Genomic DNA, 13,860 nt, shown 5'->3' on the forward strand with positions numbered 1-13,860 from the left:
GATTGTGAATAGCGTTTGAAGCAGATGAACATGGTGTTTATTCCGGGACGGCTAACAAAACAGCTTCAACCCTTGGATATCAGTGTGAGAAGAGTTGACGCTGAGAGTTGCATGGGAGCACTGAGCGACGGCGGAGGATTAGCTGGGTGGTCATGAGCTGCGCAGGTAGGTGCTGCATGGTTCGGCTCGCAATGTGGTCCGCAAAATACAAACATATCTGTAGGTAAAATGCAGCTCACGAGAGGGCACTCAAGGCTTGTATGACTGTTCCTGCGACTTCTGACTACCATAGAAAAATAAAAATTTCAACGTTACTGATAACTTAACAAGACAACGGAGAAGGCCCGAAAAAATGCCACCAAAAAGAAAATCATACTCTGCAGATTGTAAGTTACGACTGGTGAAATATGCATCTGAAAACGGTAGCCGTCACAATATTATCATCTGAACTTTTCATGTTAAGTTAACATACCTGTATGTCCATGGGCTTATAGTCCAGTGCAACTTATTTATGGTTTATTTTTCTTTATAATGATAAAGTGGCTGGTGCGACTTATACTCCGGTGCGACTTATTTATGGTTTATTTTTCTTTATAATGGATAAAGTGGCTGGTGCGACTTATACTCCGGTGCGACTTATAGTCCGGAAAATACGGTACTTACTCTCTGTCCATCACAAGGCTTTTCTGTCACTTCCAGCTTACAGCAAAATTCTCTTGAACTCGAGTGCGTTCTATCCAATTTAACACTTCATTCTTACCAAGTCCACTTAAAACATTTGTTGAACTCTCAGATACGACCCTCATCATTCCTCCCCATTATTTTATTCATATTTCAGGCCGAAAATATAATCTTTTTGCAGAAACAGTTGTCAAAAACAGCTCTGAAATTCAATGATGGTGCTTCCCGGAAATCCTGGAAGGCTTTTTATTAGATGTGTTCCGATTGGCTGAAATGGAACTGTATCTGGGATGAAATTGTGCATTGTGCATAAACTGGTAAAGCTACTTTGGTTTCCGTTCATATGTAAATGTATTTTAATAGAATAACATGTGCGAGAGGGCAACAGAAAACCATTATTCCCGATGGACACTCCACCCACCCTACTCTGACCCAAATTTTCTCACTGGATTTACCCTGATCTCAAAAATGGTTAAAATGAAAGTGGAAAAACGGAAATTTTCTCATGCCTGCACAACACAGACAGTGCAGCGGTATATGCTTCCTTTTTAAATGTATCAGTTCATAACATATATCTGATAGTTTGTTTGAGCTTTAGAATAATGAACGGTGAGGAATTTTGATCATGTCTGCATCCGCAAGTGCATTTTGGATGCACTCAGCTCATCTATAAATTATTAAATGTGTAGTTGTAAATGTTTTATAGCCTTCTGCAGTGCTGTTACCTCGCTCATCAACTCGCTCAGTCACACCGTCTCAAATATCACATTTCATCTCATTTTAAATAAAATAACTTTTGTTTTTGGATTGTTGGTCACACAAAACAAGAAATGTACAGATATCAGTTTGGTCTCATCAAAACTGTGATGGACATTCTTTACCATTTCATAGTGTAAATTTGTCATCAAGAAATAATTGTAAAATTGTAGGGTAAAGAGAGCTGTTAGCTGTTCCACGTGCCTGTTTTTTTATAGTGTCGCCCGTGTACAGTGCATCCAGAAAGTATTCACAGCACATAATGTCTTATTCCAAAATGGAGTAAATTCATTTTTCCTTCAAAATTCTACTCACAACACCCCATAATGACGATATGGCAAAAGTTTATTTACTTATTTACTTATTTATTTGCAAATTTATTAAAAATGAAAAAAAAAAAAACAAGAAATCACATGCTCAATTCCCTTTGCTCAATACTTTGTTGATGCACCTTTGGCAGCAGTTACAGCCTCAGGTCTTCTTGAATATGATGCCACAAGCTTGCCGCACTTATCTTTGGGCAGTTTTGCCCATTCCTCTTTGCAGCACCTCTCAAGCTCCAACAGGTTGGATGGGGAGCGTCGGTGCACAGCCATTTTCAGATCTCTCCAGAGATGTTCAATCAGATTCAGGTCTGGGCTCTGGCTGGGCCACTCAAGGACATTCACAGAGTTGTCCTGAAGCCACTTCTTTGATATCTTGACTGTGTGCTTGGGGTCATTGTCCTGTTGAACTGTCACCCCAGTCTGAGGTCAAGAGCGCTCTGGAGCAGGTTTTCATCCAGGATGTCTCTGTACATTGCTGCATTCATCTTTCCCTCAATCCTGACTAGTCTCCCAGTTCCTGCCGCTGAAAAACATCCCCACAGCATGATGCTGCCACCACCCAGCCCAGTCTCACGTTTTTTTTTTTGTTGTTTTTTTTTTTGTTGTTGTTTTTTATGCTCCCGTGACGAAATGAGTCAAATTTTCATGACAGGGCTTTTTTTAACTCACTATTCCTAACCCTGCTCCCACCCCCAACCCTAACCTTAACCATAACCTAATCTTACTCTTTCCCCCATCCTAACCATAACCCCCCTGACCCCCCCCCCCCCCGCTTCACTTTATTTTCGTGAATTAGAATGCATTCGTGCTGCCATGAAGAAAATGAGGCACTTTTCATCACAATATCACGAACCAATACCAATTAATGTATATTTCGTGCTGCTGAATCACGACTTGCCGTGAGACCAGGTTGCACCACCATGCTTCACTGTAGGGATGGTGCCTGGTTTCCTCCAAACATGATGCCTGGCATTCATGCCAGAGAGTTCAAACTTTGTCTCATCAGACCAGAGAATTTTGTTTCTCATGATCTGAGAGTCCTTCAGGTGCTGTTTTGTCAAACTCCAGGTGGGCTGCCATGTGCCTTTTACTAAGGAGTGGCTTTTGTCTGGCCGCAGGCCTGATTGATGAATTTCTGCAGAGGTGGTTGTCCTTCTGGAAGGTTCTCGTCTCTCCACAGAGGAATGCTGGAGCTGTGACAGAGTGACCATCGGGTTCTTGGTCACTTCCCTGACTAAGGTCCTTTTCCCCGATCACGCAGTTTCAATGGGTGGCCAGCTCTAGGAAGAGTCCTTGTGGATCCGAACTTCTTCCATTTATGGATGATGGAGGCCACTGTGCTCATTGTGACCTTAAAAGCAGCAGAAATGTTTCTGTACCCTTCTCTGGATTTGTTCCTCCAGACAATCCTGTCTGAGGTCTACAGACAATTCCTTTGACTTCATGTGTTGTGTGTTGGGGGGTTTGGCTGGACATTTTGGTGTTGTTTTCTTTTCTTTGCTCTCCATGTGGTATGCAAACTGGTTTTTTGTCTGTGGAAAAGGTGCTGGCAGAAAGGTCCTTCACTCTCATCAGCATGATTTGCAGCACCTGTGGATGATGCTCACGTGCAACCTTAAAGACTTTCAGCTGAAGCAGATAATGAGATGGCATTCTGCATTTAAGCCATGAGTGATTCGAGCAGAATTGCCGGGAACTCGACCTTGTGACGTTCCTTTGTGAGACGCTGAGGACCGCGACTGGGTTTGACACATCGTGCCTGTGAAGGAGGACGGGTGAGGGACACATGCTGTCAGCACACATCAGAGGTGATTGTCTGAATAAGTGTTAATAGTAATTTGGTATTTTGTTACGCAGTATATTTGAACATTGATGAGAATTGTGCAGCTCGCTTCTCACGGCCGTGGCGTGCGGACTGATGATCCTCCACCTGTTGTGAGAAGCTGCTCATTTACATAAAGCTTAAATTCAGACCTGAATGTGTTGCTGATAGTGTGTGCCTTTGAAGGATATTAGTTGTAGCTGTTGACTTACCTCACCTCTTCTATCCTTCAGAGTCAGTTTGTCGTGTCCACCTGGGGGGTGTTTGGCGGTGAATGTGAGTCCAGAAGCGTCGGGCTTCGATCCCTTTGGGCGCTGGAGAGGGCGCCGTCCTTCACTCCGCCAGACAAACGCACTTTTATGTTGTACACAGAGTATTGCACAAGAGGGGAAAATAAAATTGTTTTGTTTTTGGAACCGCTTTCTGGTTATTTAGCGCTGGGTTCAGTCAGACACAGGTCCGCTCCTCAACCCGCGTCGGCACATAACATCATGTTTGGTTTGTTCTCTGACATGCACTGACAACTGTTGGCCCTTATATGTAGACGGGTGTGTGTCTTTACAAATCATGTCAAATCAACTGAACTTATCCCAGATGGACTCCAATTAAGCTGTAGAAACATCAAGGATAATAAAATTTTTAAGAAAAAAAATTACTTCATCCATTTTGGAAGAAGGCTGTAACTTAACAAAATGTGGAAAGAGGGAAGCACTGTGAATACTTTCCGGATGCACTGTATATTTTATTTATGAGTGACATCAAACAAAGAATAAGTATTAGAATTGCAACATTGTTGTTTTCTTTGTTGTTCCTTTTGTTATTATTATAACCCCTGGCAATAATTATGGAATCACCGGCCTCGGAGGATGTTCATTCAGTTGTTTAATTTTGTAGAAAAGAAGCAGATCACAGGCATGACACAAAACTAAAGTCATTTCAAATGGCAACTTTCTGGCTTTAAGAAACACTATAAGAAATCAGGAAAAAAAATTGTGGCAGTCAGTAACAGTTACTTTTTTAGACCAAGCAGAGGGAAAAAAATATGGACTCACTCAATTCTGGGGAATAAATTATGGAATCACCCTGTAAATTTTCATCCCCAAAACTAACACCTGCATCAAATCTGATCTGCTCGTTAGTCTGCATCTAAAAAGGAGTGACCGCACCTTGGAGAGCTGTTGCACCAAGTGGACTGCCATGAATCATGGCTCCAACACGAGAGATGTCAATTGAAACTAAGGAGAGGATCAAACTCTTAAGAGGGTAAATCATCACGCAATGTTGCAAAAGGTGTTGGTTGTTCACAGTCAGCTGTGTCTAAACTCTGGACAAAATACAAATAACATGGGAAGGTTGTTAAAGTCAAACATACTGGTAGACCAAGGAAGACATCAAAGCGTCAAGACAGAAAACTTAAAGCAATATGTCTCAAAAATCGAAAATGCACAACAAAACAAATGAGGAGCGAATGGGAGGAAACTGGAGTCAACGTCTGTGACCGAACTGTAAGAAACCGCCTAAAGGAAATGGGATTTACATACAGAAAAGCTAAACAAAAGCCATCATTAACACCTAAACAGAAAAAAACAAGGTTACAATGGGCTAAGGAAAAGCAATCGTGGACTGTGGATGACTGGATGAAAGTCATATTCAGTGATGAATCTTGAATCTGCATTGGGCAAGGTGATGATGCTGGAACTTTTGTTTGGTGCCTTTCCAATGAGATTTATAAAGATGACTGCCTGAAGAGAACATGTAAATTTCCACAGTCATTGATGATATTGGGCTGCATGTCAGGTAAAGGCACTGGGGAGATGGCTGTCATTACATCATCAATAAACGCACAAGTTTACGTTGATATTTTGGACACTTTTCTTATCCCATCAATTGAAAGGATGTTTGGGGATGATGAAATCATTTTTAAAGATGATAATGTATCTAGCCATAGAGCAAAAACTGTGAAAACATTCCTTGCAAAAAGACACATAGGGTCAATGTCATGGCCTGCAAATAGTCCGGATCTTAATCCAATTGAAAATCTTTGGTGGAAGTTGAAGAAACTGGTCCATGACAAGGCTCCAACCTGCAAAGCTGATCTGGCAACAGCAATCAGAGAAAGTTGGAGCCAGATTGATGAAGAGTACTGTTTCACTCATTAAGTCCATGCCTCAGAGACTGCAAGCTGTTATAAAAGCCAGAGGTGGTGCAACAAAATACTAGTGATGTGTTGGAGCGTTCTTTTGTTTTTCATGATTAAAAAATTTTTTCCTCAGAATTGAGTGAGTCCATATTTTTTTTCCCTCTGCTTGGTCTAAAAAAGTAATCGTTACTGACTGCCACAATTTTTTTTCCTGATTTCTTATAGTGTTTCTTAAAGCCAGAAAGTTGCCATTTGAAATGACTTTAGTTTTGTGTCATGTCTGTGATCTGCTTTTTTTCTACAAAATTAAACAACTGAATGAACATCCTCTGAGGCCGGTGATTCCATAGTTTTTGCCAGGGGTTGTAGATTGAATCTGCCACAATTTGAATTAAAGTCCTGTTCACAATAACAGACACCCTGTTATTTAAAAAAAAAACAGATTTTCTAGCATGTTCAGAAATAAAATCAAATAAGCAAATTTCATAGAATCAGAACATTAATTAAAATTTTCAAAGTTATTGAACAATAGGAAAAAAAAGGCTTTAATGCAGCAAAAAAGTACAAACATAATGTGTAAATGTGACAATTATTGGCAAACATTTATGAATTTGCAAAACATCATCCCTTCCACAGCCATTTCTTTTTTGTGACACATCAGAGGATGGATACATAAACATTTACAAGTCAGTAATTATGCATTGGACCCCATTTACATAAATTTTTAAGAAATACAAACTATTTATGTTATTGTATGGTAAATATTTCAAAAGTAGGCATTTGTCAAAAACTGAGTGAACATACAATTTGGACACCAGTGAAGGAAGGCTTCATCTCCTGCGTCTATAATCACTCGGAATCATTATGCAGCTGTGTGTGTAAAATTGGGCCTAGTGAAACTTTTGTTAAGCCATGATGGAGTCCAGCCAAGAATGACTTTGTTCCAAAAAAAAAAAAAAGGTCATATCTCAGCTGAAGTTTGCCATGTGCACCACTCTGCATTTAATCATTAGTGATCGATCTCTGCTCCCCTCCACAGCATGTCTTTTTCCTGGTTCTCTCCCTCAGCCCCAACCAGTCCCAGCAGAAGACTGCCCCTCCCTGAGCCTGGTTCTGCTGGAGGTTTCTTCCTGTTAAAAGGGAGTTTTTCCTTCCCACTGTAGCCAAGTGCTTGCTCACAGGGGGTCGTTTTGACCGTTGGGGTTTTACATAATTATTGTATGGCCTTGCCTTACAATATAAAGCGCCTTGGGGCAACTGTTTGTTGTGATTTGGCGCTATATAAAAAAATTGATTGATTGATTGATTGATTGATGTGCTTACTGGAAAACTGAAGCTAAACTTTTATGAGTCTCAGAGGAAAAAAAAACAATTCTTCTCTGTTCCACTCCGCTATGACACTATGTGTGTTGCAACAGAAAAAAAAATCAGTTTGTCTACTTTCTCCAATCGCAGCACATAGTATTAACAAGAACAATCCAAGATATCTGACATCCACCAATCTGGATCCAGATCACCTCCAAAATTCAGTGAAGTCAGTCTTCCGTGCCCTAATATCTATCTGTGGTGCAAAATTGATGAGAATCTGTGAAGTAGTTTTGTTTTGTTTTTTTTTACGTAATCCTTCAAAGCCTATATCAAAGGAAATCTTGATCCAGTATCTGCATCCGGATCACCTCCAAAATCTTATGGAGTCTTCTGTGGCTTAATGTCTAAAATTTCATCAAAATCTGTGCAGTAGCTTTGATGTACTCCTGCAAACAGACAGACAAATAAATAAATAAATGCAGATAAAATAAACTCTAAAGGAATGTCCTTGGCGGATGTAATAATTCCTTCAGAGTTGTCAAGGTATCTTGGTGGTTTCCCTCACGAAGCACGTTCTTGCACACTCAGCTTTTGAAAACTGCCTATTTTTAAAATATTTCCCCTACTGTTTGTATTTCTTCTATATTTCATGTAAATGAAATCAAAGCCAAGTTCATGCATCCTCTGACTTGTCTCAATAAAACTGGCTGTAAAAGTGATGATTTGCTGGGTGCCAATAACTATGTCAGGGGTGCTCTTAATGCCTGCACGGTTTTATTTCACTAAATGAAAGGATTTTGTTTGTTTGTTGTTCCGTAACTTTGTTCATTTTATTAAAATTTTAATCACAGAAACAGCAAATACAAAGAGTCGTACACTACACTACCCTGGACTGTTTTGGACGTATCCGTCTCCAAAGCAGATGTTGCCGGGTGACAGCGAGGGCAACCAGCGAGGTGGAAACGGGGACACTGACGTCTGACGGCAGGTGCTATGAGAAGCTGCATTTAAATTCTTGCCTCCGCTCGTTGGCCTCTTTCATCTAAGGACTAAATTTAGCTTGCGACTGCTGTGTGGGTTCTCGTGCTGGAGATCCCTGTGGTCATTACCCATCTGCTTCACATCACTATTAAAGAGCTCCTTCTGTTCCTTTGTTTTCCCTCTCGATGAACAATCCTTCAGTGAGCCGAGGCCAAGGAGGATGAAGGTGCTGCAGCAAGATATGTTTACTCACGTAGGGAACCCATAGTGATGTCACAGTGACTGCATCGGGCACAAATCATCACACACGCATGGGTTCATTCAAAAAATATAAACAAGATTAAATGAAAATTCCTTTATGATTTTAAAAGACCTCTGACATGACAACACACAGATTAGGAAGAAGTTTTGGTCGTTGATCTGGATCTACTTCCTGCTTTCTTAAAATTCTTGCCTTATGACATCACAAAGACCTGTTTGAGGGGAAGTATGACTCTTTTTTTAACATTTTTAACTTGTGACACTGCAAAGATCCCGAGGAAAGTAAGAACTATGACTCCCATTGCCTCTTTCTTTAACATTCTCATGTTATGACATCACAAAAATTTGGGGAGAAGTCAGAATTGTGACTCTCTGTGTTTCTTTGACAATGTAAGAATGCGTTATGACCACAAACATTTGGTATGAAAGAATTCTCCATATTGGCAAAAATCAACCCAAAATCTTTTGCATCATAAAAATCCAGACTTTTTAGCAGTCAGCTGAACTTCTGGTCACTTTGATGCTGTGAATGCTTTCATTTTGCAGCACCTGGCAACTGGATTTAATTGCAACTTGTTAGCTTGCGATCACAATCCTGTTTTTTTTTTTTCTTTTCCACGTGTATTATTTCCAAAATCCTTTCATCATGGATGATAGTGAAAGGCTTCACCAGTATGTCAGTGCCACAACTTAAAAAAAAAAAATGAAAACTGCCATGTACATGTGTTACTGCTCGCTTTCTAACCACAGCGCATGTTACAGCGCAACCTGATGCAGAACAACAGCTGACTACAAATCTCTGCAAAATAAGGTCTTAGGTATATGCAGTATGGAGAACTGTGACACCTTTTTTTTAAATCCGTCTTCAACATTTCTAACATTATGACCTCACAAAGGCCTGTTTGGAGAATGTCAGAATTGTGACTCCTCTTTTTTCCCTTGTGACATCACAAGGATCAGGAACTTAGGTCAGAATTGTGACTCCTCTGTGTCTTTACTTAACATTAACTTATGACATCACACAGATTTGGTGAGAAGTCAGAATTCCCCCTACTGCATATAGGGAAAATCAACCCAGAATGCACTGCATCATCAACATCCATGTTTTGGGGGTTTGTTTTAGCCGATTAACACACTTCCGGTAGCATTAATACAGTGACGATTTTTGCTGAGCAGAGCTTGGTTAATGTCTTTATTTTGTAATTATGATTGTTTTGTTTACTGTTACTTTCACATGTGTTGTCTCCAAATCTGCTGTCATGGAGGAACATGAAAATTTCATGAACATGACAGCCCCACAGCTGGTGTCTCGCTGTAAGGGGTGTTCCCTGCAGTGGAAAACTATGCCGGGAACTAGTGAGTCTGGTGGAGAAAGTCACACAAGTTTATCCGATTTTGGAGACGTATGACCACGAAGAGTCGGAGAGAAAGCGATGGCGGGTGACAGCAGTGGATGCCTCTGTTTAAGATCTCAATGGGACAGCTGTGACATGGACACGGGACTTCAAAAGGCTACCAGCCATTTGTGTTAGTGATGTGTATGGTTACAGGCTTAGTGACTCTGGATGGACAAATGAAAGAATCAAGCAGTACAAATGTGACGATGGCCATCAGATGTTTGCTGACCATCATGTGGAGCTCATAGAAGTTGATATTGAAGGGGACAACAACTTTGTTTATGTACAGAGCCATGTGAAACCAGAGCAGTATACTGTAAACACGAATGCAAATAGATTAAATAGTGTAAACTCAAAGTTTAAAAAAAGCGTACTTACTTAAATGTTCCAAGTTACACAAACTGGAAATATTCAAGTAAGTAGAACATTGTGCATTTGGGTTAACAGTGAAAACAATATTCAACATTGCGTGTGCGAACCTGAGTGAAGTAAAATTAGCGCGATGTGGTTGTGTTTCAGGGTATGTATTTATTACTACTTTGATTGTGCTTTCTGAATACACCAGACAAAGGAGCCAGAGCCGGAAATATGTTTGTCACCCAACCTCGGAAAATTCAGACAAAAACAAATAGTGTGCCCCCCTATGGTGGCACGTAAGTAAATTCATTTGTGCCCAAAACTTTACATACCCTGGCAGAATTTTTTTTTTTTTTTTGGCCATTTTTCAGGGAATATGAATGATAACTCACACACAAAAAAATCACTCATGGTTAGTGGCTGTGTGAAGCCATTTATTGTCAAACAACTGTGTTTACTCTTTTTAAATCATAATGACAACAAAAACTACCCAAATGTCTCTGATCAAAAGTTTACATGCCCCAGTTCTTAATACTGTTTATCCCCCCCCCCCCCCTTTAACATCAATGACTGCTTGGAGACTTTTGTGGTAGTTCTGGACGAGGCTCTTTATTTTCTCTGATGGTAAAGATGCCCATTGCTCTTGCCAAAAAGCCTCCAGTTCCTATAAATTCCTGGGCTGTCTTGCATAAACTGCATGTTTCAGATCTCCTCAGAATGGCTCGATGATATTGAGGTCAGGAGACTGAGATGGCCACTCAAGGTCTTTCAATTTATTCTGCTGTAGCCAATGACAGATCGATTTGGCCCTGTGTTTTGGATCTTTGTCATATGGGAACATCCAAGTACGTCCCATGTGCAGCTTCTGGGCTGATGTGTGCAAATGTTCCTCCAGTATTTCCTGATAACAGGCTGCATTCATTCTGCCATCAATTTTGACCAAGTTTCCTGTGCCTTTGTAGCTCACACATCCATGAAACAACAGCAATCCACCTCCATTTTTTACAGTAGGAAGGGTGTACTTTTCGTCATAGGCCTTGTTGACTCCTCTCCAAATGTGACGTTTATGGTTGTGGCCAAAAATTTCAATGTTGGTCTCATCATTCCAAATGACTTTGTTCTCTGTGCTGTTTGGCATATTGTAAGTGGGATGCTTTGTGGCATTTGCGTAGTAATGGCTTTCTTCTTGGGACTTACGATGCAGCCCATTTTTCTTCAAATGCCTTCTTGTTGTGCATCTTGAAACAGCCACACCAGCTGAAGTTTTTTGTGGGTTTTTCTTTGCATCCCAAACAATTTTTCTGGCAGTTGTTGTTGAGGTTTTTGTTAGTCTACCTGGACATTGGTTTCAACAGAATCCCTCATTTCCAACTTCTTAATTAGAGTTTGAACACTGCTGATTGGCATTCTCAGTCCCTTGGATATCTTTTTTATATATATATCTTTCCTGTTTTATACAGTTCAATTACCGTTTCTTTGACAATTCTTTTCCTTTCCCCATGACTCAGAAATGAGAAATGTCAGTGCAGCACTGGATGAAAAATGCAAGGGTCTGTCAGGAGCCCAGAAACTCACTGACCTTTTATATACACATACAACCAAACAGATCACAGGTGAGGGTGGTTGCCTTTAGTAGCCATTCAAACCCATTTGTGTCAGCTTGTGTGTGTGTTATCAGGCCAAAATCACCAGGGTATGTAAACTTTTGATCAGGGTCATTTGGTTAGTTTCTGTTGTCATTATGATTTAAAAAGATTAAACACAGTTGTTTGACAATAACGTGTCACCATTATGCTTCCAGCAGTACTTTACGCTCAGATTGCACTTCTCCTTAATTCTTCTGTTGTTGATGAATCAAAAACTTCTCCCAGGTTTGCACTTGCTCTACTTTGATGGTTTTCTACATCCATTTATTATTTATTTCTTTTCTTCTATCCCTTTATCCCTTGTTGCTCATCCTTTCTACTACCCTCATCTTTCAGTGATGGACCTCATCTACTGGAAGGACACAGAGCGGACAGGCATGGTGCTAACGGGGCTGGTGGTGGGCCTGCTGTCCTTGTTCCAGCTCAGCATCATCACTGTGGTTTCCACCCTCTCATTGGCCATCATGTGCTTCACCATCTCCGTGCGCATCTACTACCAGCTTCTCTACATCCTCAACTGGGGTGACGGAGTACATCCATTCAAGCAAGTTTACAACTTATTTTTATTTTTGGAGGGGAAATTGACCGTCTTTGCTGTTTCAGATTTTCCAAAAGTCAAACTCCTTAGGAACCAGGGATTGAACCCATCAACCTTTCGATTGAAGTAAAGGGGTGCACAAACTTTTCTATACGACTCTTTATAAATAAAATATTCATAAAGAAATCTGTTGGAGCCCAAAGCAAACCTTTTCACGGGGTTTCCTGGAAAATGGCTCATTGTCCTACATTTCTTTACCTGGGAATTTGGAAATCGGAACGGAGAACTGCAATATTGATTTTGCACAAGTTTTAAGCCAGATGCCCTTCCTGATGCAACTCCAGATGTTTAAGGAGAATGGGAGGATGGCTTTGAACTGGGGACCTTCTCTTGGTTGAGAAAGGGTGTTCACTGCTTCAAGATAATCAGTTTTCAGGAAAAATTGGGTCTGGAAGCACCAAAACTTTATTTTCTTTATTTAATTCCTTGTACCTCTACAATAAATAATATGAGCAGTATATGGCTGAGTACCCAGACAAGGCTTCTTCATAAAACGAATAAATAAAAATAATCATCTCAGAGTACAACATGAACAAATGAAATAAAATGATAAAACACAAAATAACAGGTTGCATGGTGAGTCCTAGTTCATGGTCTCAGTTTTACTTCATTTTCACATATTTTCTAGATTACTTTCCCCCTGTGAAAAATCCAAAATGTTAGGTTCATACTGTTTCCAGAAGGGTCTGAAAAGGGGGTCAGAGGGAACTTTTTTGCCGCCGTCTGTTTTCTTGCCAGCAAGGGTTTTTTTTTTTTTTTTCACCTGTACCTTTTATCCATTTTAAACCTAATAAATGTTTTCTTGGTTATGTATTTTTCAATTTATGATGTTCAAAGATGTTTTTTGTTTGTTTTGTCTATTTTCCGAGTCCCCTCCCTGACACTCTTAGCCTCTGAGGAAATAAAAACAATGTGGTTCTGAAAGTGTCCTGTGATGACATCATTTTAATGTAGAAATTACGAGTAGTATAATATGGAGCAAATTTGTGAGTCAGTGAGTCAGACCCGAAATACCCTTTGGGGGAGGGGGTGGGGGGGGCTTTGAGGGTCAGGAAAGAATGAGATGAAAATGTGGATTTGATCAGATCCTGATGTCATCTACCTGTGGACCAAAAATCATTTTGCATATGCATCCTGGAAGGTCACAGTCTATAACTGTGGCAAACCGCTGTGTGAAGATCATGAATGTGACCTGGCGTGTGGTTTGATGACATAATGTACCAGGCTTGTATCATCCTGTGCCTGCAAAAACAGCTCTACTGTAACTGTAGACACGTAGCATGCCCATAGTATAACTTTAACACAACCTTGGCATTTCCAGAAAAAAAAAAATTGTGGCTCATGTTACAGCATGGATGACAACATTCTGGACTCCACAGAAATACAAAGCAGTCAGTTACCAAACTACGTTAAACATCGTGACAGGAACAAAAATTTAGCTACATTTCACAAAAATGTGTGTTTTCATGACATTTTTGCTGGATTGTCTGTATTATTTGGCTTTTTATGTTTTCGCCTGATATGTTTTATCCTGATAGGCAAGAACTGATTCAATTTTCAAGGTCATGGGTCATGAAAAATCTTAGA

General features: G+C 40.2%; 1 protein-coding gene across 3 annotated transcripts in view; it reads left to right on the forward strand.

Annotated features, from left to right (window-relative positions):
* The window catches only part of rtn2a (reticulon 2a), a 76,414-nt gene that overhangs the window by 48,437 nt on the left and 14,117 nt on the right, over window positions 1-13,860 (forward strand). For all 3 annotated transcript variants that reach the window (XM_034169241.1, XM_034169240.1, XM_034169242.1), the window contains one exon: window positions 12,012-12,219. In XM_034169241.1, coding sequence (XP_034025132.1) covers window positions 12,012-12,219 — 208 coding nt within the window. The remainder of the gene's footprint in view (window positions 1-12,011; window positions 12,220-13,860) is intronic.

This window comes from Thalassophryne amazonica, chromosome 4 (assembly GCF_902500255.1).
Source record: "Thalassophryne amazonica chromosome 4, fThaAma1.1, whole genome shotgun sequence".
NCBI classification, from domain to species: Eukaryota; Metazoa; Chordata; class Actinopteri; order Batrachoidiformes; family Batrachoididae; genus Thalassophryne; species Thalassophryne amazonica.